This window comes from Hoplias malabaricus, chromosome 17 (genome assembly GCF_029633855.1).
Source record: "Hoplias malabaricus isolate fHopMal1 chromosome 17, fHopMal1.hap1, whole genome shotgun sequence".
NCBI classification, from domain to species: Eukaryota; Metazoa; Chordata; class Actinopteri; order Characiformes; family Erythrinidae; genus Hoplias; species Hoplias malabaricus.
In genome coordinates this window covers 4,338,602-4,358,512 of record NC_089816.1, presented here as the reverse complement: position 1 = coordinate 4,358,512, position 19,911 = coordinate 4,338,602, and the positions used below count along the sequence as shown (strand labels likewise).

Here is a 19,911-nt window from a genome sequence, read left to right as displayed (position 1 = left end):
CAAAAAAACTACAGTTCACGCTATGAATGAGGAAACAAAAACAATGTTAACTAAAAAACATGAAACATTTATTCAGATTTTCTATTAATATATAAAACACATCCATCCCTTTCCAGAGTCTTCTATATAAATGCCAAACAAGATGCATATTTTATGCAGAGAAGGTAGGAAAGGTGATCTGAAGGGATATCACAGTGTTTGTGTGATAATTGCTTATTGCACTGTAGCTGTTCTCTGCAGGAAAATTAAAACTAAACCAGAGAGTTCACAGCTTTACTTCTAAGGAGTCTTTTGGAAAGCAGAATTTCTCAGCGACTGGACAAAATGAGGATTGCCCATTAGGAACACCTCTCTCTTCTACTGGACAAGTATGAACTTTGAATTTAGTTATCAGGGTTGTTTGTTTGTGATGTACCAAGAAAACCCATACTCTACACGTTATCCACATTACTCCTCCAGTGTAAGGCACTTTAAACCAACCCCTCAGCAAATTACAAAAGCTTTCATAAGCTGATTTAAAAACGTGGTCCCCTGGACTAATCGAAAACGACTGGCCTGTACAGTACAGCAGAGGAGTTTTAGGAACGTGAATAGTCATTCAGGATTTGTACTTTAGCCCTGGCATCTCATGCTATTTCAGCAAATCATAAAGCAATAAATAAACCGAGGTAATACAAACTGACAGTCCTATTCTGACAGGCATACAATTAAGCAACTGGCCTGAATTGCCAACTAAAATGAAATCAACCATTCACACACACCAATATAAATATAACCTCTGAGAAGGTGTGTAAACAAACGTAGAAAGCATAAAGTTGATAGTGCTCCCTTAATGAGCTAAAGTAACATTTTAACTTTTAAAAACACCAGTCTATTTCTCATAGCCCCATGGAAATAGATGTTATTAACAAGTAACTCATTCAGATAGATGCTTATTTACGTTTAATACAACAACATGACCATAATTTATCTTCATTCTCAAGCATTTAAATTAAACCGTTAAAACTGATACTGATTATTGCTTTTTTTTTTTTAGATCTACAGATTTATACACCTCGGGTTTGGTCAACCGTCAACTTCAATTACTTCCACTCTCAAAGGCAGCAAGAAAAAAAAGTAAATAAATAAGTTAGTAGAGTTATAGATGATGTGCGCATATGAGAGCTTGAGATCATACAGTCTGTATAAAATTGTGGTAAACACCAAAGTCACTTCATGTCACATGCCACAGGTGTAAGGAACAATGGCTATAAACACTTCTATTCCAGCAAAAAAAACTATCAAGTACTAATTATAGCACTGCGTATGCAAAGGATAAACTGGGTTTCTCAAAAGCATCTTGGATCGAAATATTTTATTTAAAATAATAAACTATTTTAATGAGTGATCAATTTCTCTATTGATCTAATACATGTTAAAACGAAGGCCACCATTCTGAAGGGGATTTGCTATGTGAAGCATAAACTGATCATTTCAAAAGATTAACAGGCAATGTTTCTCCAGTTCATGCAAGTTGTGCCTTTTAAAGACAACTGCAAAAATATAATGTTTATAATGGATTTTTGTGGTAAAAAAGACTGCTCCTTTAAGACTAAGATGCTGTTGAGAAACTAAGTCTCGAGTCAGGATAGGAATCTCAGAAGAAAATGTCAATTTCTTCATTGATCTTTGCTACTTCAGCTACTGTCCTCATTTTCCTGCAAGTCCCAGGATGAACTCTCGTCCACATTCTCCAGCGAGTCCCCGCGCTGTATGCGCAGTTCTGCTGGGTCCATCATGGGGATTTCACTCTGAATGGGGTAGAGCCAAGGCTTGTGTTCTGGATTGTTCAAGGCTTTCCACGTGTGGTAGTTCTGGCCTGCCTTGTACACGCTTTTCATAACCTGCAGAGTGACAGAGAAAGGGTGAGGCTGAGGTGGAGACTAGTTTCGACGGATATGACGGTGACGATGAACTCTGTTCCTCTGCTGACTAAAGACCTACAACATTGGAATCCTGCTCTTCAGGCATAGAGTAACTAATCTGGATCTGAGCTACATTTTTCTTCCGAGTTAGACGTTTATCTGGACATTGCGTTCTCGTGCTTCTTTTGTTGTAAAGGAGTGTTGTTATTAATGCCTGAACACTGTTGTATAATCACAGTCACAAAAAAACAAGGGTTACTTCAGTTTATCTACTGGTTCAGAGATGATAATCACTGTAATACCTCCAAGAAAAAAAAAATGTAGACAAAACCTATTAAATCTTAATAAACACAGGTTGCTATTCTCCTCTTCAAGGACCCTTAGACAAATGTTCTTTTATTTCAAGTTACGATAAATCTAATAGTCATTTATGACCTTGACTTTCAGAAGCGCAAAACAAAGAACTAAACACAACCAAGGTTAAGGCTTCAAAGACCTTCATGTGTCACAATACACACCTTGCCCTAAATAGTTTTAAATGACACTTGTAATGCAGTTGTTTTCTGAAACCAGATAAGCAGGTCCCGCATGAATCTTAGTTCTAGAAAACACAGAGAGACAAGAACGCTGGGTCCCTATGGATACGAGAGTCTTCAGAAGTAGGAAACCTAGGTCTCTTCAACCCTCCTGACATTATCACAAATCAGCCAAAGCGCAACAAAATAGAAGAACACTGTCACTGTCTCAAAGATGTTGTTCTTTTCCAGGTTAACACAGGGCTTGAGATAAGTCACTTTACATTAAGTTACATTAGAAATAAAGCAGTTTTTACCTTCCTCAATTTTTGCACTTTTTTGGACAGCTAATATATATTAGTGAGAAATGTTTAAATATTAAGTAATAAATGTGCTTAAACGTTTATAAATCCGTTTGAAAGGTTTTGAAATGTCAATGTAGATTTTTGTAAATTGAAACGTATTGGGTCAACTGGAAAGACCAGTTTGCACTCCAAGCACACAATCGTAATGCACTGATTTTTGATCTTCCACTGAACAATCTGTTACAGGATGTCAGTCATGAATAAAACACACATTAAAACTAAAAGAGTTCACTTACTTTAGGAGCCAGGACCTGAGACGCTTTGTTGACTGCCCATTTGGGAAGGGAACCTAATTGAAGGGAATATACATAAATCCATTACTTAAAAATAGTCAATGTTGCCAAACTAGCTATTTCAAAAAATCCAATCTTTCTTCTTACCCTTAGGATCAGCTTGTGAAAGGTAAGTAAAAGAGCAGCTGTTGGGTCCTGTTGGTTTCACCAAATATCCTGTCATTAAGGATACTGCTCTGACCAGGTCTTTGCGTGGAGGGTATTTCTGTAGTTTAAAAAAAAATAAAACATTATCACCTTAGATTACAGAATGTTAATTTCAAAATAAACGCTAATAGGACGCAGCAGTCGCAGCAGTGTTTCCCAGTGAGAATAGAGTGGTGTGTTTGCGCCAAAGCTGGAAGTCAACCCCTAATCTGTTGCATCCAGTCGGGTTATCCACTACACTCACCCACTGCAATACAAACAAATGAAAAAGAGGGGCATACCGGATGTTTGACAGAGTAGTTTACAATGACATATTCGTCTTCAGATGCCTGCCAAGCACGCAAAGTGATCACATCCCTGTTCTTCAGTGGTCTCGGACACAGCCCTGTCCATCAAGAATATAAACATGTTTCAGTTTCCTGTGTCTTCCAGAGGTCACATGGGTTAAAGAACAACACCACAGCCACAGACAGACGTCATATATATGGAACATAGTAAAAATACATAACCTTGGGACCTTTTAAAAACATATTTACAAATTTTGACGGGTATAGTGTCTATGAAATAATAATCACATTATGTACCATTTAGAGAAGCGCAATTGTCTTTCTCAATAATTAAATATTTAGAGCCTAAAACGCATTTGTGATGAAGACAAAATGAACGAGAAAGAAGCGAAAACTCACAGGAATAGTAGCCCACGTCTGCGTTGGGGGCGACTCGAGCAATTTCAAAACTCTCCAGCATCGCAGGGTCCCAGGTTTTACGATACTGATTGTCATGAAGGACATCATACATCGTAGCTGCTGATACATCAGTTATGGCAATTTTACACTGTGGGGGAGAAAAAAAAGACATGCAGAGAACTAAGTAAAACCCAAATTTGCCAATGTAAATTTAATGTCACTGTCCATAAAGAGACTTTAAAATCAAGAATATAAATTAGACACTAGTCTAAATATCCTCCAAGATGAACACGTTCAAGGTCTATGCCTTTTTAGCACTAGAAAATTCACGTGTAACAGCCCACAGATAACTTTCCAAATTGTGTTGCTGTGGGTTTGAGTTAGAAAAATTACTGTGACAACAGTTTAAAAGTGATACTCTTATTATAATAATGATATACATATGACATATGCTTTTGATATTATAAAACACATTCTGAGTAAAGAATAAAATAAAAAGCACAAGTAAAAACAGCCCTTGCCTTGATCTTGTGAACTTTGGAGCCCTGATTCTTGTTTGCCTGTAAGTTGTTGGGGGGCACCTCGACCCACACCTCCATTCCGTTCTTGTTGTATTTATTCTGCCAGTTCTCTGTGGACAGGCACTGTCTCCTGAATTCGGAAAAAACGGACTCGTCCGGAACGATCCCTGACCCCAGAGACATGGCTGAATTCTGAAATATAATCCCACAGCAGACAGCAACTTGGAGCTTGTTTTAACTCCTGGAGGAAGCTAAACAGAGTGTCGGTGTTTATTCCTAGTCAGTTCTAAACCTCATTCTCTCTTCTCCTGTGGTTTTAGTCTTGCTCTTAATCCCGGCGTAGCTTTTCAAGTCGGACTGGATTCCTGTCCTCCTCTAACGCGGCCACTTTATCAGCACTTCCTGGAGCCCTTCAGGTGTGAGGGGTTAGGAGACCACGCCCCCACCGCGAGTTCACACCCCCTCGCCAAGAGGCCACGCCCCTTCATCGATACCAACCATTCCTCCCACTAACATATCAATACTTGGTTCTTTCTATCGTTTTTAGAATGGATAATGAACTGAACGTGTTTCAGAAGTACAAACTTTTTTATTGTAGTAAGCAAATGTTTAGGGAACTATTTTTCATCCATCTCCGCTCATCTTATTGATTTATTTTCATTATTTGTAACCACTTATCCATTTCAGGGTCGGCGTGGATAGGAAACGTGCAAAATCACTGAGCGCAAGGCAGGAACACACCCTGCAGGGGTCGCAAATCCTTCGCAGGGCAACACACACTCACACATTCACTCACAAACACACAGCTCATCTCATCTCAACTCAAGTAAATACTCTAAATAAATCTTAAATACTTTATTAAATCTATGATCTTAACTCAAATAAACACTTAAATCTACTAAATCTTATCTTAAATAAACACACTATAAAATAACTCAAATATAAAGTCAACTCATAAGCATTAACTTAAATAAATATTGTAATACAATTAACTAAATTAAATTAATAAATAAATAAAAAAACAACAACCCAACATAAATTCTTAATTATTTTAAACTGGGTTTAATTCATTTAAATCAATCTTGAATGAACCAACCCCAATCAAAATTTACTTTGGACCAACAAAATGATTTTGCCATGACCTCTTCAGTTTAACTTCAGCTTCGCTTTAAATTTCATAATGACTTGAGATGAATTTAATGCTCCATAATGACGGTTATTATGGAGTATATATGTATTTATGTGCATATTTAATTTAAAAAAATGCCAGCATATGCAAATGTTGGGTTTCCAAAGAATGTGCATGGAAGGACATATCAGCCCTGGGTATTGTGATAATAGCCATGATATAATCTATATCTCCTCTAAAAGAATGTGTCACCAGGTATCGCCCAGTATCACACATCCCACCTGTTCAGAGAACTGTGGGAAAGGTTTAACCCACTATCAGCTGAGAACAACAATAACACTGACACTGTTTAGTTTCAAATGTTTTCTTTTACATATTCTCAGTGATTCCTAATCCCTGGGTGTGTACAGGCAGGGTGTCAACAGTGAGTGTGTAACTGTGAAACTAGCCTATCAGAGGTAAGTAATCAGAAACATTTTGGTTTAATGAGTTTAAACAAAAATAACAAAATAAAAATAATAGCGATAATATAATCCCACTTCATATTAGACATTTAAAAAAAAATGCAATAAAAACTAGATTTTCTGTAGTTTGGTCATTCTTTTAACTGACAAAATTACACAATTTATTTCATTGCAAACGTCTTCATTGACCAACTTCACTGTATTACGTAAATATTAACACATTTAGAATGATACGCCTGCAACACACTTCAAAAACTTGAGACAGGGACAAAATAAGAGTGAAAAGTTAATGGAATATTCAGGCTACTTTACATTGAAATATTCCCCAATAAACAACTGAGTTGGTCGTTAGTAAATGTGTCATGATGTGAAATTATTTGTGTAGGACAAGGCTAGACTCCAGTGATTAATTTGTACAACTCTCAAACCCTCAGATGGCAGTACATGAGGAAACTATACTGTGATATTATCACATGGGCTCAGGAGAGATTTGGAGAAAACAAAAGAAGAGAAAAACAAAATCACTTTACACACCAAGAAATGCAGCCTAAATTACATATTATCTCTGTGGAAAAACACGGCAGAACGCTCTGAACCTCATCTCTGATGTTCTGAATGATATTGGAAACATGTCCTGGGGTCAGATGAGTTCTCTTTACCAAAGATAAAAGGGACCATCCCTCTGATATAGAGCCGTGTTTTAAGTGTATTTTAGACATACGCAGCCATCGTGGTAAAGGCTTTTCCCAGGAAGGGTCCATGTTATTTAAGCAAGACAATGCCTTCTGCACCTGATACAAAACTTACATCTGCCTGCCTTCATAGAATAGCCAGCCTGAATTCCAGATATTCATTCATTCATTATCTGTAACCCTTATCCAGTTCAGGGTCACGGTGGGTCCAGAGCCTACCTGGAATCATTGGGCGCAAGAAGTGAATACACCCTGGAGTGTGTCTGTGTTGCCCTGTGAAGGACTGGCGCCCCCTCCAGGGTGTATTCCCGCCTTGCACCCAATGATTCCAGGTAGGTACTGGACCCACCGCGACCCTGAACTGGATAAGGGTTACAGATAATGAATGAATGAATGAATAGATGTATTCCTAACAAAATTGTCCACACACTTCAAACTGTTCCCTCTTAAGCCCCAGTATGTATAGAGACTACTGTCTGTGGCTTAACTGAAAGTATCCAACGGAATGTCATTATTTAGGCTGGAACTCCATTTGTGAGAATGCCAACTGCATGAATGTAAACCAAAATGCTACAAAACTAAACAAGTTACAAATTAGTTTCTGCGGTAATTCAATCAGTGAATAAAAACATACAGAAAGTTAAACTTTAGCCACATACAAACTAGTTGTTTTGCCCCTCAAACATACTGTTCCACCTTTATAGCCGTCGAGTTTCTTAATGTAACTGAGGTTCCCCACAATTGTAGATAGTGTAGATAACATTTATCTATATTTAATGATTTTATTAAATAAACAAAACGTTAAATCAAAACAAACACTAATTTGTTTGGTGATTTTTTTATTTCATGTGATACACTTCAGTGTTTCTTTAACCTTCCTTTTTTACAGCAGATAATAGTACTTTTTTTTTTTTTTCCACACAAACTTTGCTAAACACTAGTAGACAGCATATTTCAAATAGACAAACACACTTCAGTATAGCACACAGCTGAGTTTTCAGTTGGTGACAACAAGTGGCAGAGCTGATTTCAGGAGATTTGATTCTTGTATTTAAATACTTACATTTCCAAATAACGTCCAAAGGCTATCATTGTAAAACAAGCTAGCTGATAGGCAAGTGCGTGTGTACTGATGGCGTCAGAAAGTGTACAGTTAAAAGTGTGTGTGTGTGTGTGTGTGTGTGTGCGTGCGTGCGTGCATGTTAGCAGTGACACCTTTCAGCAACTACAGACCCACTCAGGCTATAATTCTCACAACTACACAAAGAGCATACTGTTGAAAGGGAGAGGTCGTAAGTAGTGTGACCATAGTGATGAGAAAATTGCACGACCAGGTCTCTGTGATACAGTAGCCAAGCAGAAAGGCAAACCAGAGTCAACTGCTTGTTTTCCCAAGTGTTAATGTGTCGTTCAGGCTAAGCATACAACATATATTATGCTCCTAGCGAGATAAATAAATTAACACTTAAAACCAATGGTCTTAAAACGAGCAATAGCAACACAGGTTAAACTCCTCAAGACAATTTCTCTACACTACGCAACTGCCTCTAATAATATTTTTTTAAAAAATGCTCCAAAAAACTGTTCAGGAATTTGCTGGCCCCTGTAAACCACATTGTGGCTTCATCTGGTGCAAAGTGACTGACAAAAAACAAGCAAGGCATTTTGTGTTAAAACCATCCTTAGTTAGCATGCTTTTGCTACAATGTTGTACCAAACACAAGCCAATACAATGGGACAGCAAGCACACAGATACCAGATGCAGCTGCTGAGATTCAGTACGTCCGAGTGGGGATTACCAACGCTGCTCCCTCGCCTTAAAGTAAGATGCCATGTATTAATCTAGGTATTTGCTCTGTTAGTACATGTGGTGTTTTACTGTTAAGGTCAAGTCCGGTAATTACAATTTATGGGTAAGTTATGTAATAAAGGCTGTATGTTTAAATGAGATCAGAATCTAGAATAACTGAATTACAGAAAATGATTATGCACAACTTTTCACCCCCCCAGCTAAATACATTCACATTTCATGCAATGCCGCAAAAGACTTGTGTAGAAAAGTGAGCCTGACCAGAACGCTAATGTTAGTCTAAAAATAATAACCTACAAAGTCTTCTTTGGCCATAAACCTGAATCCTCAAACAAATGACTCAAACTGTACTGGTCCCTAACGCCTAATTTGACAACATCCGATTATATAACTGTGTAAGCTGTTCCACCTGCAGAGATGACGTTTAACCTCATACTGGCCCAGAGCTAGATTGCATCTTTAACTCAATGTCTGGCTTTTCTGATTTCATATGAAACAGACCAGAAGAAAATGAATCATTTGTCAACGTGTAAATGTAAATAAAAATCTATTCAGTAACTACAGCTCCTTAATGCACAACGCAGCCTTGGTTCCCCTGCCATTCTCTTAGATCAAATTAAATAGCAAGACATTAAAAAATAAGTGACCTTGGTCCAACATAAGCAGGCTGAAGAATGTCCAAAAAAAAGAAGAAAAAAAAAAAAAAGAAAACAGAAAACAATTGTACAATGTGTGACAGCACTGATGCTCAAAAAGTGCACAAACTTAAGAGCGATTGAGCCATGTCACTCTGCAATCCTATATAATGCCATGCAGTCAGAATAGATGAAAATCCAATGAGCATTTAACCTACGCTGTGAATTCTTTAATTTTTTCCCTTTAACATATATATTTTTTTGATGATCCGTTTTTAATACAGAGTAATAGCACATCCACACGGTTACTCCGAAAAGTCACTGAGTCAAGGGGTAAATAAAAGATTCTCCAACTAATGGCACAGGGCCACAGAGTGGAGCAAGTGGCCACTGAGAGACAAGCTGTTGGTGGGGAGGAGGCGTAGGGCTGGTGGGGGTCTGGGGGTGGTTACTAGCAGGAACAGCTGCTCTCAGTCACAGGCAGTTCTGGAGGTTTCTCCAGTTTGATATCGATCACTGAGAGAATTAGGTTAAGGATGGACGTCACACAGATCAAAAATTCACAATGAGTTAGGAATTTAAAGTATTTTTCATCTAAACATCAAGGAAAGTTTCACACCTGATAGCAAGGACCAAAGTCTGAACCAAGGTTTGTTGGTTTGACTGTGTACAGGTGCAGGTCATAAAATTGGAAAACCATGAAAAAGTTGAATTATTTCAGCAATTACATTCAAAAAGTGAAACTTGTGTATTATACACATTCATTACCCACAGACTGATACATTTCAAGTGTTTATTTTTTTTAATTTGATGATTATAACTGACAACAAATGAAAACCCCAAATTCAGTGTCTCAGAAAATTAGAATATTGTGAAAAGGTTCAATATTGAAGACACCTGGTGCCACACTCTAATCAGTGAATTAACTCAAAACACCTGCAAAGGCCTTTAAATGGTCTCTCAGTCTAGTTCTGTAGGCTCCACAATCATGGGGAAGACTGTGGACTTGACAGACGACCATTGACGCATTACACAAGTGGGGCAAGGCACAAATGGTCATTCCTAAAGAGGCTGGCTGTTCACAGAGCATTAATAGACAAGCAAAGGGAAGGAAAAGATATGGTAGAAAAAAAAGTGTACAAGCAAAAGGGATAACAGCACCCTGGAGAGGACTGTGAAACAAAACCCATTCAAAAATGTGCAGGAGATTCACAAAGACTGGACTGCAGCTGGAGTCAGTGCTTCAAGAACCACCACCGCACAGACGTATGCAAGACATGGGTTTCAGCGTCGCATTCTTTGTGTCAGGTCACTCTTGAACAAGAGGCAGCATCATAAGCATCTCGCCCCTGGGCTAAAGACAAAAAGGACTGGACTGCTGCGGAGTGGTCCAAAGTTATGCTCTCTGATAAAAGTAATTTTTGCATTTCCTTTGGAAATCAAGGTCCCAGAGTCTGGAGGAAGAGAGGAGAGGCACAGAATCCACGTTGCTTGAGGTCCAGTGTAAAGTTTCCACAGTCAGTGATGGTTTGGGGTGCCATGTCATCTGCTGGTGTTGGTCCACTGTATTTTCTGAGGTCCAAGGTCAACGTAGCCGTCTACCAGGAAGTTTTAGAGCACTTCATGCTTTCCTGCTGCTGACCAACTTTATGGAGATGCAGATTTCATTTTCCAACAGGACTTGGCACCTGCACACAGTGCCTAAGCTCCCAGTACCTGGTTTAAGGACCATGGTCTCCCTGTTCTTAATTGGCCAGCAAACTCACCTGACCTTAACCCCATAGAAAATCAATAGGGTATGGTGAAGAGGAAAATGCAATATGTCAGACCCAACAATGCAGAAGCGCTGAAGGCCACTATCAGAACAACCTGGGCTCTCATATAACACCTGAGCAGTGCCACAGACTGATTGACTCCATGCCACGCCGCATTGCTGCAGTAATTCAGGCAAAAAGAGCCCAAACTTAGTATTGAGTGCTGTACATGCTCATACTTTATGTTCATACTTTTCAGTTGGCCAGCGTTTCTAAAAATCCTATTTTTGTATTGATCTTAAGTAATATTAGAATATTTTCTGAGATACTGAATTTGGAGTTCTCATTAGTTTTCAGTTATAATCATCAAATTAAAAAAAATAAACACTTGTAATCAGTGTTCATCTGTAATCAATATCACTCTGTGTGTAATGAATGAGTACAACATACAAGTGTCACTTTCTGAATGAAATTATTGAAATAAATCAACTTTTTCATGATATTCTAATTTTATGACCAGCACCTGTATACAGTGATCCCTCGTTTTTCGTGGGGGATGCATTCCAAGACCACCTGCGAAAAACGAATTTCCGCGAAGTAGAGGAAAGATATTTTTTATGTATTTAACGAGTATTTGGACTTTTAAACCCCTCCCTGTGCTGTTAACAACCCACCCTTTGCATTAAACAGTCGTTTAATGCTATGTCCCAAACCACACACAACTGCACTTTACTTTCTAGGCTACTGAGTGCCAAATGCCCCAATAATAATGCAGTATTTTTATACTCTATGTAATATGTTATTCTCTGTTTCAGATTAAACTCTGAATATTAAAACACACAGAAAACAGCTTTCTATCAAATGATGCCAAACTCTTTGTTATGGTTGTGGTAGTGAATGCACAGCTAAATAAAATGTTTTTACATGGTTTCTACTGTTTTTTGGAATGAAAGTTGCGAGTAAACGATGTGGTCATACCCATATCTCTCATTTATAATGAAATTTCATATCCAGTATGAATCAATCATAAACATTACAGATGTCCTGTAGCAAAACAACACCCAGATTTCCAAATAAAATCAATCCCATCCAAGTAGGGCTTAAGATTTTATATTATATTATACATTATTTTATGTATACATATAATATATATACATTATAATGTATATTGGGTGAGATAGCCTGACTCAGCTTCCTGTAAACAGGTCAGAAAGTCTGAACAAATCAAAAGTGTTTTCACTCTGCACATGAATCGAACCTTGATTCAGTTTGATCTGGACAGAAACCACCTAATTTGGTTGGACCAAATGTTGGTCCTTTCACACCTGCAATGTTGGTTCCAAACAAACAAGGTAGGTGTGAAAACCCACTAAAATTGCCACTTTACATGTAAAGCAAGCATTAAGTTAACCAGAAGTATGGAGAAGAGGACACAGAACAATGGCTCTTGTATCACAAAGGATAATCAAACCATGATCTGCCAAGAAAAACTTGTTTGTCATGTACCCTTATCAGATTTACAAGGATTACATGACTGATACCAATAGTCAGGCAGCAGTGAACATATGCAGTGAACTAGATGTGAGCAAAGATAGTACAAAGAATATTGTATGTGCCATCGTTAAAATTTTTAATTTTGCATTTTAAAAGGATACTGTCCTCTTTGCTTTTCTCTGGTGTGCTGTCCATCCCAGGTAAGGCTGCTGCAACCCGTCGGAACAGCTGAAAAACGATTGACATAAATTAAAACATTTTGTATACAGCCTCAATATACTATGAATACTGATAAATACATCAATGTTATAGCACTTATTCTTTGTGACAGATGGTGTTTACATACAATGATTCACAAATTATTTTTATTAAAAAAAAGGGGCAGGGGGTAATAAAAAAAAGGATAAAGCAACTGAAGGATCTAAATCTTCTGATGACTGAGAGAAACATGTCTCCACATACAAATCAATCTTTGTATTGCACAAACATGCAGATGATTCCCTATGCCCTGATCACAAGAAGCACTGGAAGGGAGGAACTCAAAACAAATGCAAAGTTTAAAAAAAAGACTGTGGACAAAAGGGCAAATGCAGAGGACCTTCTGCATGTGAGGGGGGGCAGTCTAATGATATTCATGTGTGGGTAAAGTAGAGAGAGGTAACACCACATAAGGAAGCATGAGTAAAAGTGAGAGAAAGAGAGATAGAGGCAGAGACAATGAGCTGATAGGGGCAGATAGGGCGGGGATTCTTCTTTGCTCACTGAGTCTATACCTGTTTGACATTGTAGCCAGTCTTTGCACTGGTTTCAATGAACATGACATTCAGTTCCTTAGCCCTCTGCTCGCCCTCCTCCGTGGTGATCTGTCTGCTCAGGTCCGAGCAGGAGGGTGGGATACACAGACATAAAAGGAAAACATAGAAACAAGAGCAGAAAGAGGAGAGAAGAAGAAAACAGAAGACACTCAACTTCAAGTTAGTAAGGAGGAAGGAGAAAGATTAGTATTCTACCAACGTGCTTTCAAAAGGCAAGAATAAGAAACAGCAGCCCTGCAAAAAAAATTACTGAAGATCTCAAGACCAAGGGATTCACAGAAACAACTGAGACTTGTGGCCAAATCAAAACAATATACAATTTTAGAGGAAAAGTTATTGGTACATTCTTCCCTTTCTGTATCTAAAACAACCACAATTCAAGACCCACCTGCTTGACGTTATAACCAGCCTTGGCACTGGTCTCTATGTACATCACATTGAGTTCCCGAGCTTTTTTCTCTGCAGCCTCAACTGAAACTTGCCTGCCACAGTCCAATGGAAAGGAGTGGTGTGGAATGGTTCAAATCATAATTGCGATGAAAAGACAAAAACAATGATAGAAGGGAAATCAAAATAAATCAACTAAAAATAGAGCACACCATGGAAATTAGAGGAGTACGACTTTAAAAAGAAAACAACAAAAAAATTAACATAATTCCAACTCAGGTGATGAGAAGACTGCACCACAAACATAGGGATTTAAGGAGCAATTAAAATGAAATGAGTAGCTGAATACATATAATACATGGCTTGAAGACACTGGGAGAATATGCAAATACATTACTGAAAGGTATTATGACGCCTACAAATGTCATGACCAGGGATGTATACCATCATTAATATTTATAAAAGCTTATTCCAATAGGCAGTGGCATTACTTCCTTTCAATCCAGAAAGTGTTATAACAGAAGGTGTTATAAATTTGTTGTAACAAATGCTTTTAATTCATGTAGGTGTCATACAACCTTTTTATACCTGCCCTACAGTAAAGGTTTGTCCCAGTCTCATTTTCATCATTACATTACCTTTTATCAGCCAAGTCTGTTTTGTTGCCAACCAGCATGATAATGACATCACTTCCCCTCTCTGTTCTAACATCATCTATCCATTTTGAAGTTTGCTGGAAGGAGTTAAGATCTGAAGAAGAGAAAGAAAAACACAGATCTTCATGGGTCTATTACAGACATGGATCCATTTAGACTGATATAGAGCTACTCCATCTAGTTAGAATTTCAGGCTTGTTTATTCTTCAGAAGAAAATCACATTCACTGCATATCAAAAGCAAGCAATCAGAATAAACTGAATATGGAGAAAGTTAGTATAACAGTGGAGTAAGCAGCAAAGAGCAGTTTGTTTTTAGTTCCATTCAAGCCTGAATTCTTTATGCTTTAGGGCAATATCCCTAGGTCAATTTATGATATCCTGTTTTATTTAAAAAGTATTTGTCTCATTACAAATATACAAAGCTTCTGTTTACAGAAGACAAAATTTTGTATTTAAAACCCCTCCCAGTCTTCAGAGCAGTGCCAATGTGACCAGACTATGAACAGAAGCTACTGGACAATACTATTTGTCCCCTGTGGCCACAAAACTTATCGGACACAACAAATGTCTCTGACTCACTGGTAATATCATAGACCACCACAGCAATTGTGGAGTCGCGGATGTAGCTGGGGATGAGGCTACGGAAACGCTCTTGCCCTGCAGTGTCCCACAGCTGCAGCCGAACCTGAGGAGCCAGTCCACGGCATGCAGAATAAAAAGAGAATAACAGAAAAGTAGAGGGAGAAGATAGAAAAGAGCAAAGACATGAAAGAGCAGATTAGAAATTCAAAGGGCACAGTTAAAAAACAAACCAAAAAAAAAAACAGAATATCAAAGAATGCACATTGTTGCGCACTACACAGCCCAACTAATAAAGACACACAGCACTTAATCATCCATATTTCAAGATGTTAGGGATCATTCCATGCAGACAAGAGGTTAAGATGTGTGATGCATTCCCTCATTCCTGCTCCTTGTAAGATGCTTTAAGGATGGCACTCTCTGAACTGAAGACACGCTAGACACTTCTACATGAGGGGCAAAACCATCTGTGTCCAGCACAATCCTAAATCTCAGCTAGCTTTAAGCTATCCTTAAAGCTAGATGCTTATTTTCTGCTACACGCTTTGATTTGCCTCTGACAGATCTGGACACATGACAAGTGCTAGATATAAGGGCTGAGCAATAATTTGAATATGATGATTTCAGTTTTAATAATATAGTCAACACTCCAAACATTAGATCAATAATAATATGCAGTCCAATGCATTAAGTTTCACTTAAATTTAATCCATATCACTCAGCCTTAATGATTATTTTCATTACAGCTTTTTATATTTCTTCAGCCTCACGAGAAAAATGCTCTGTGTCATCCAGCTATCAGCAAACACATAAAAAGCTAAGAGAGTGCCATTCGCCTCAGCACCTTCAACATTGTCTCCAGCATGTGCTAAAAGCACAGTGATGGGCTGAAGCAGGAGCACCAGCTACGTACTTGCTATATCATAGACCACCACAGCAGCTGCAGAGTCACGAATGTAGCTCGGGATGAGGCTACGGAAGCGCTCCTGCCCTGCAGTGTCCCACAACTGTAGCCGAATCTATCACCATCCACATGGCAAACAACCACGGCAAAGTAAGGGTAGACAAAGACAAAACCAAACCGAAATGAAAAACTAAAAATAATGACACAAATGAGTGACTATAATGAGGCAAAAACATGCACAAAAGAAACATTATGTCCTAAAGTTTGTAGACATCCCTTATGATTTAGTTAAATTTTAATGCGTGCACATTGTAGACTTCAAGTTTGCGTATTCTCTCAATAAATGCACGACATCAGCAAAATAACACTAAGGTCATTATTAATTTTCAAGTGCAGGGGCATAAAGACACCAACTGGGTTTGCTGTAGCAGTGGAAATGTGTTCTCTAGAGTAACGGAGCTCCATTCAGTGCCTTTAGTGGAAGTTAGAGTAGAGTTTATTATTCAGAACTAATTATCCAACATCATTAATGAACATCTCATAATAATTTTTGAAGATATGTTGGAAAAACAGGTTTCCACAACCCTTTGGACATAGTGTTCTTTGCAAATAAAAACTGCAATGCCTCTGTTTTAAGATGATGCAAAACAAAACACACTCTAGTTTAATGAATATGAAATAAATCAAGATGTGGCATGCTATTTACAAGAATATGAACATAACATGAGGGAGGTACCTTCTGCGGAGAAAGTGGAAAATGCTTAATTTATTTACTATACTATACTTAAAAAGATTTATAATTTATTAAATACCCTGAATACTTTAATTAAACTACACCTTTTTTACAATTTAAAAGATCAGGATTTCTCTCATCTTGTGTTTTCCTCATAACAACCAAACTTATACCATATAAAAATGATTACCAATTAAAAATGCAAATGAGTCTTTTTGGTGCTAACAGTCACACCATCACGCACTGGAAAAAAAAAAACAAAATCCTGTCTCATACACACTATATGGACAAAAGTATTAAGAAACCTACAGGACCTTTAATGACACCCCATTGTAAATACAATGGCATCCACAAAAGTTTGTTGTCCTCTTTCCAGCCATAACAGCTTCCACTCGTCTTGGAAGTCTTTCTATAAGATTTTGAAGTGTGTCTATAGGAATTTTTGCCAATTCAACAAAGAAGAGTTTTTGTGAGGTCAGAAACTGACGTTGGAAGAGATTGCCTGGCTCGCAGTCTCCATTTTTGTTCATACAAATGGTGATTGATGAAGTTGATGGGGTTGATATCAGAGCTCTGTGTGGGCCATTTCACACCAAACTCACCCAAACATACATGACTGGACCTTGTTTTGTGCACTGGGGCACATCTGTCCCGAAACAGAAAAGAGCCTTTCCCAAACAGTTCCACACAAATTTGGACAAATATAACTATTCAAAATGTCTTGGTATGCTAAAACATTAAGTCATCCCTTGATCCAGATAGAGAAGTCACTCCACAGAACACACTTCCATGGCTCCACAACCCAGTGGTGGCATGCTTTTCACAACTCCATCTGACACTGAGTTTTGTACTGCAGCTGCTTGGCCATGAAGTTCCTGGTGCTGATTTTTTAAGGCCAGGGAGGTTTGGAGATGCACTGTGATTAAGTCTGCAGAGCACTGTCAAATTTCACAAACTGACTTGCAATGATGCCACTCTATTATAGTACCAGAGTCGAATTCAGATTAGCTCTTTTAAATTAGACCTGTTCTTTCTCAAATGTTTGTAAAGGCAAACAGCACGGCTAGGTGCTTGACTTAGGGCCCCAAGACCTTATAGTGTCCATATAGTGTACATTAGTATGTCTAATTGCAACTACAATTTACCTCCACTCAAAAATAATGCTGTTTAAAGAATTTCATTTTTAATTTGGTTAGACACAGTGTACATACTTGTCATAGGTACAACTCTTCTCCATTTTCCACTCCTGCTCTCAATTGCAAAATAAATATAAAATTTTTCATTTCTGATAGCCATTAAATTTTAGTAACCAACCCATGGTGAAAGCTTCTTACCGTACGATCTTCCAGGTACATGGTTTTTGAAAGAAAGTCTATGCCAATCGTTGCCTGTAGAAAGAAACATAGATTAGTTAAATTCTTTCTTGCTGCTTAGAGGATTTTTAATATTCTTTTTAAAATATTGACCTAACATTAAATTTAGATCGTGTTGTTTGTAGAAAAATACAGCATATGTGTTTTGGGTACGGTTAAATACATCAGCAGGATGAGAAACTTAACTAAGCTGACACTAAATAACATAAAATTGTGTTGAATGCACTAGGCTTTATATGCTGATCACCAGCTTAAAACAGTATATGTTTAATTATTGATGCTGGTGTGATGGTCAGCCAACGTGACCATGCTGGGTGACAAACGGAACCAGCATGAAATTAACATTAACTAACACATACCAGCATGGCATCCATGCGGTTCTATGCTGTTCTTCAGTCAGGACAATTTCCAAAAATACTGACTATTGCAGTTCAGTTAAGTATACAAGGCTTTTAAGTATGGATGCCCAGGTAATGTCATAATTTCAAGACTATAAAAGACATAGATGTGTACCTGGTAGGTGTTATCAAAGCTGTCATACATGAACCTGGTGATAAGAGATGTCTTCCCAACTGCAAAAAGGGGACAATTACATCAGTACTTCAGAAACCACAAATAACTAGAAAACAAAAACATATAACCGTTATCCGAAGCACTTTGTCTGAGGCGGAATAAGGGTGGTGTCTATTCTTTACCCACGTTAGCGACTTCTGCTAAGGACTCTCACACTAAAATTAACAACAATAGCGATACAATAAATATAATAGTGATTTGCAGCTTCAAATCCATACGAATCTAAAAAGAGGATGCGGTATATTGTGTGGGAGAGTCACGTATTATGACACATCGCTGACATAACTAGCCTGCTAATGTTAGCTTGTCTCTCTTAAGCTGACGTTGCTGAGAAATTTAACATGAAAATGCTAGCTGTTTAGCAACCTGTTAGCTGCTCAGCAGGAAACTCTATGTAATTTGCACTACAAATGAGCTTTCCTGTGTTATAATCTTATTGATGTTACGAAAAAACTCGGCTTCATTTTTAACCAGCTGTTAAAATTGGCAACGTTTAAAAACGTTAGTTAGCTTCAGCAAAAACATTTACAATTCTTGCTAGGTGCAGTTACATTTCGTTAAAAACATAAGGATAAATGAATGGAAAGCTACCTTTAACTCCTTTATAAAAACAAGATGTCACAGACTCTAAATGATTCTATTTTCAGCTCTAAATCGTACACAGAAAGCAGGGAAATTATTTATTTGAAAAAGGGTGGATGCTAGCTGAAACTGAAATTGTCTTCTCATTCCAATTCGCCGATCCACCTTAAAAGACGCAGTAACTGCTGCGCCATTTAAGGTGGAAAGGAAAATTCGAATGTGAAGCCAAATTCAGCTTCATTCATGCATTCTTAGCGACAAAACGGATCTAATCAAGGGATGCGTTTCAGCTGGGATAATTATTGGACTTATTGTTAAGAACTTAAACACATTAACCACCTGATATTTAAAACATAAACGGTCTATAATAAGCTCTTCCCTGGGCCCTGTCTCTGATGAATTATTTTGACTTTGCCGTTGCCTCAAGGCCTCTTACCGCTCTGTTCTCCAAGGAAAACGAGCTTGAATTTCCGCAGAGGGTTGCCGAACTCTCCGCCGCCGGTCGTACTGGTCATTTTTAAATAAATTTTAAGTTAAAAAGACCCCGGTTCCGCTGAGTATCTCTCCGTGTCTGAGCGGACGAAGGGCAGTGTTCTGTCCAAACAGAACCGAGCTTCTCCAGTGTTTTCCTCCGCGATTCAGCGCCGCCCAGTGACAGAAAATGGAAACGTCAACATGTAGAGGCTCATCATTCTCATACAATTATAACTCTCATCTTAATGTTCAGTAACCAAATCATAGCTCACAATCTCAGCCTTTCAAGATAATATGGTTTCTCTTCATTAAGACTTAACATCTAATAATAATAATGTACTAAAAAAGTCATCTTATAATAATTGATTATAATTACATTGGATATAATTATGTATTATATAAATTCTAATAATTATAGTCA

The 19,911-nt window shown here is 37.9% G+C and overlaps 2 protein-coding genes across 6 annotated transcripts; both read right to left on the bottom strand.

Moving 5' to 3' along the window:
- Positions 1-100: 100 nt before the first annotated feature.
- Positions 101-4,818, bottom strand: stard14 (START domain containing 14). Its single transcript, XM_066648572.1, has 6 exons — positions 4,432-4,818; positions 3,911-4,058; positions 3,506-3,609; positions 3,165-3,282; positions 3,021-3,073; positions 101-1,883 (listed from the first exon to the last, which is right to left on the bottom strand). The coding sequence occupies exons 1-6, from the start codon at positions 4,612-4,614 to the stop codon at positions 1,677-1,679; spliced, it is 813 nt and encodes a 270-aa protein (XP_066504669.1). The 5' UTR covers positions 4,615-4,818; the 3' UTR covers positions 101-1,676.
- Positions 4,819-7,547: 2,729 nt separating this feature from the next.
- Positions 7,548-19,670, bottom strand: rab41 (RAB41, member RAS oncogene family). 5 transcript variants are annotated; one of them, XR_010795941.1, is made up of 9 exons: positions 19,453-19,670; positions 18,375-18,433; positions 17,823-17,876; positions 14,849-14,954; positions 14,250-14,361; positions 13,613-13,706; positions 13,183-13,276; positions 12,571-12,637; positions 9,608-9,677 (listed from the first exon to the last, which is right to left on the bottom strand). XR_010795941.1 is itself a non-coding variant. In XM_066649159.1 (8 exons), exons 1-8 carry the CDS (start codon positions 19,529-19,531, stop codon positions 9,613-9,615), a joined length of 636 nt encoding a protein of 211 aa, XP_066505256.1. In that variant the 5' UTR covers positions 19,532-19,670; the 3' UTR covers positions 7,548-9,612. The 5 variants fall into 5 exon arrangements, 4 of the variants coding, with proteins under 4 accessions (XP_066505256.1, XP_066505257.1, XP_066505255.1 ...); XM_066649159.1 differs by lacking the exons at positions 13,183-13,276; positions 14,849-14,954 and adding an exon at positions 15,765-15,870 and having other exon boundaries at positions 7,548-9,677; XM_066649160.1 differs by lacking the exons at positions 13,613-13,706; positions 14,849-14,954 and adding an exon at positions 15,765-15,870 and having other exon boundaries at positions 7,548-9,677.
- Between the last annotated feature and the right edge of the window lie 241 nt (positions 19,671-19,911).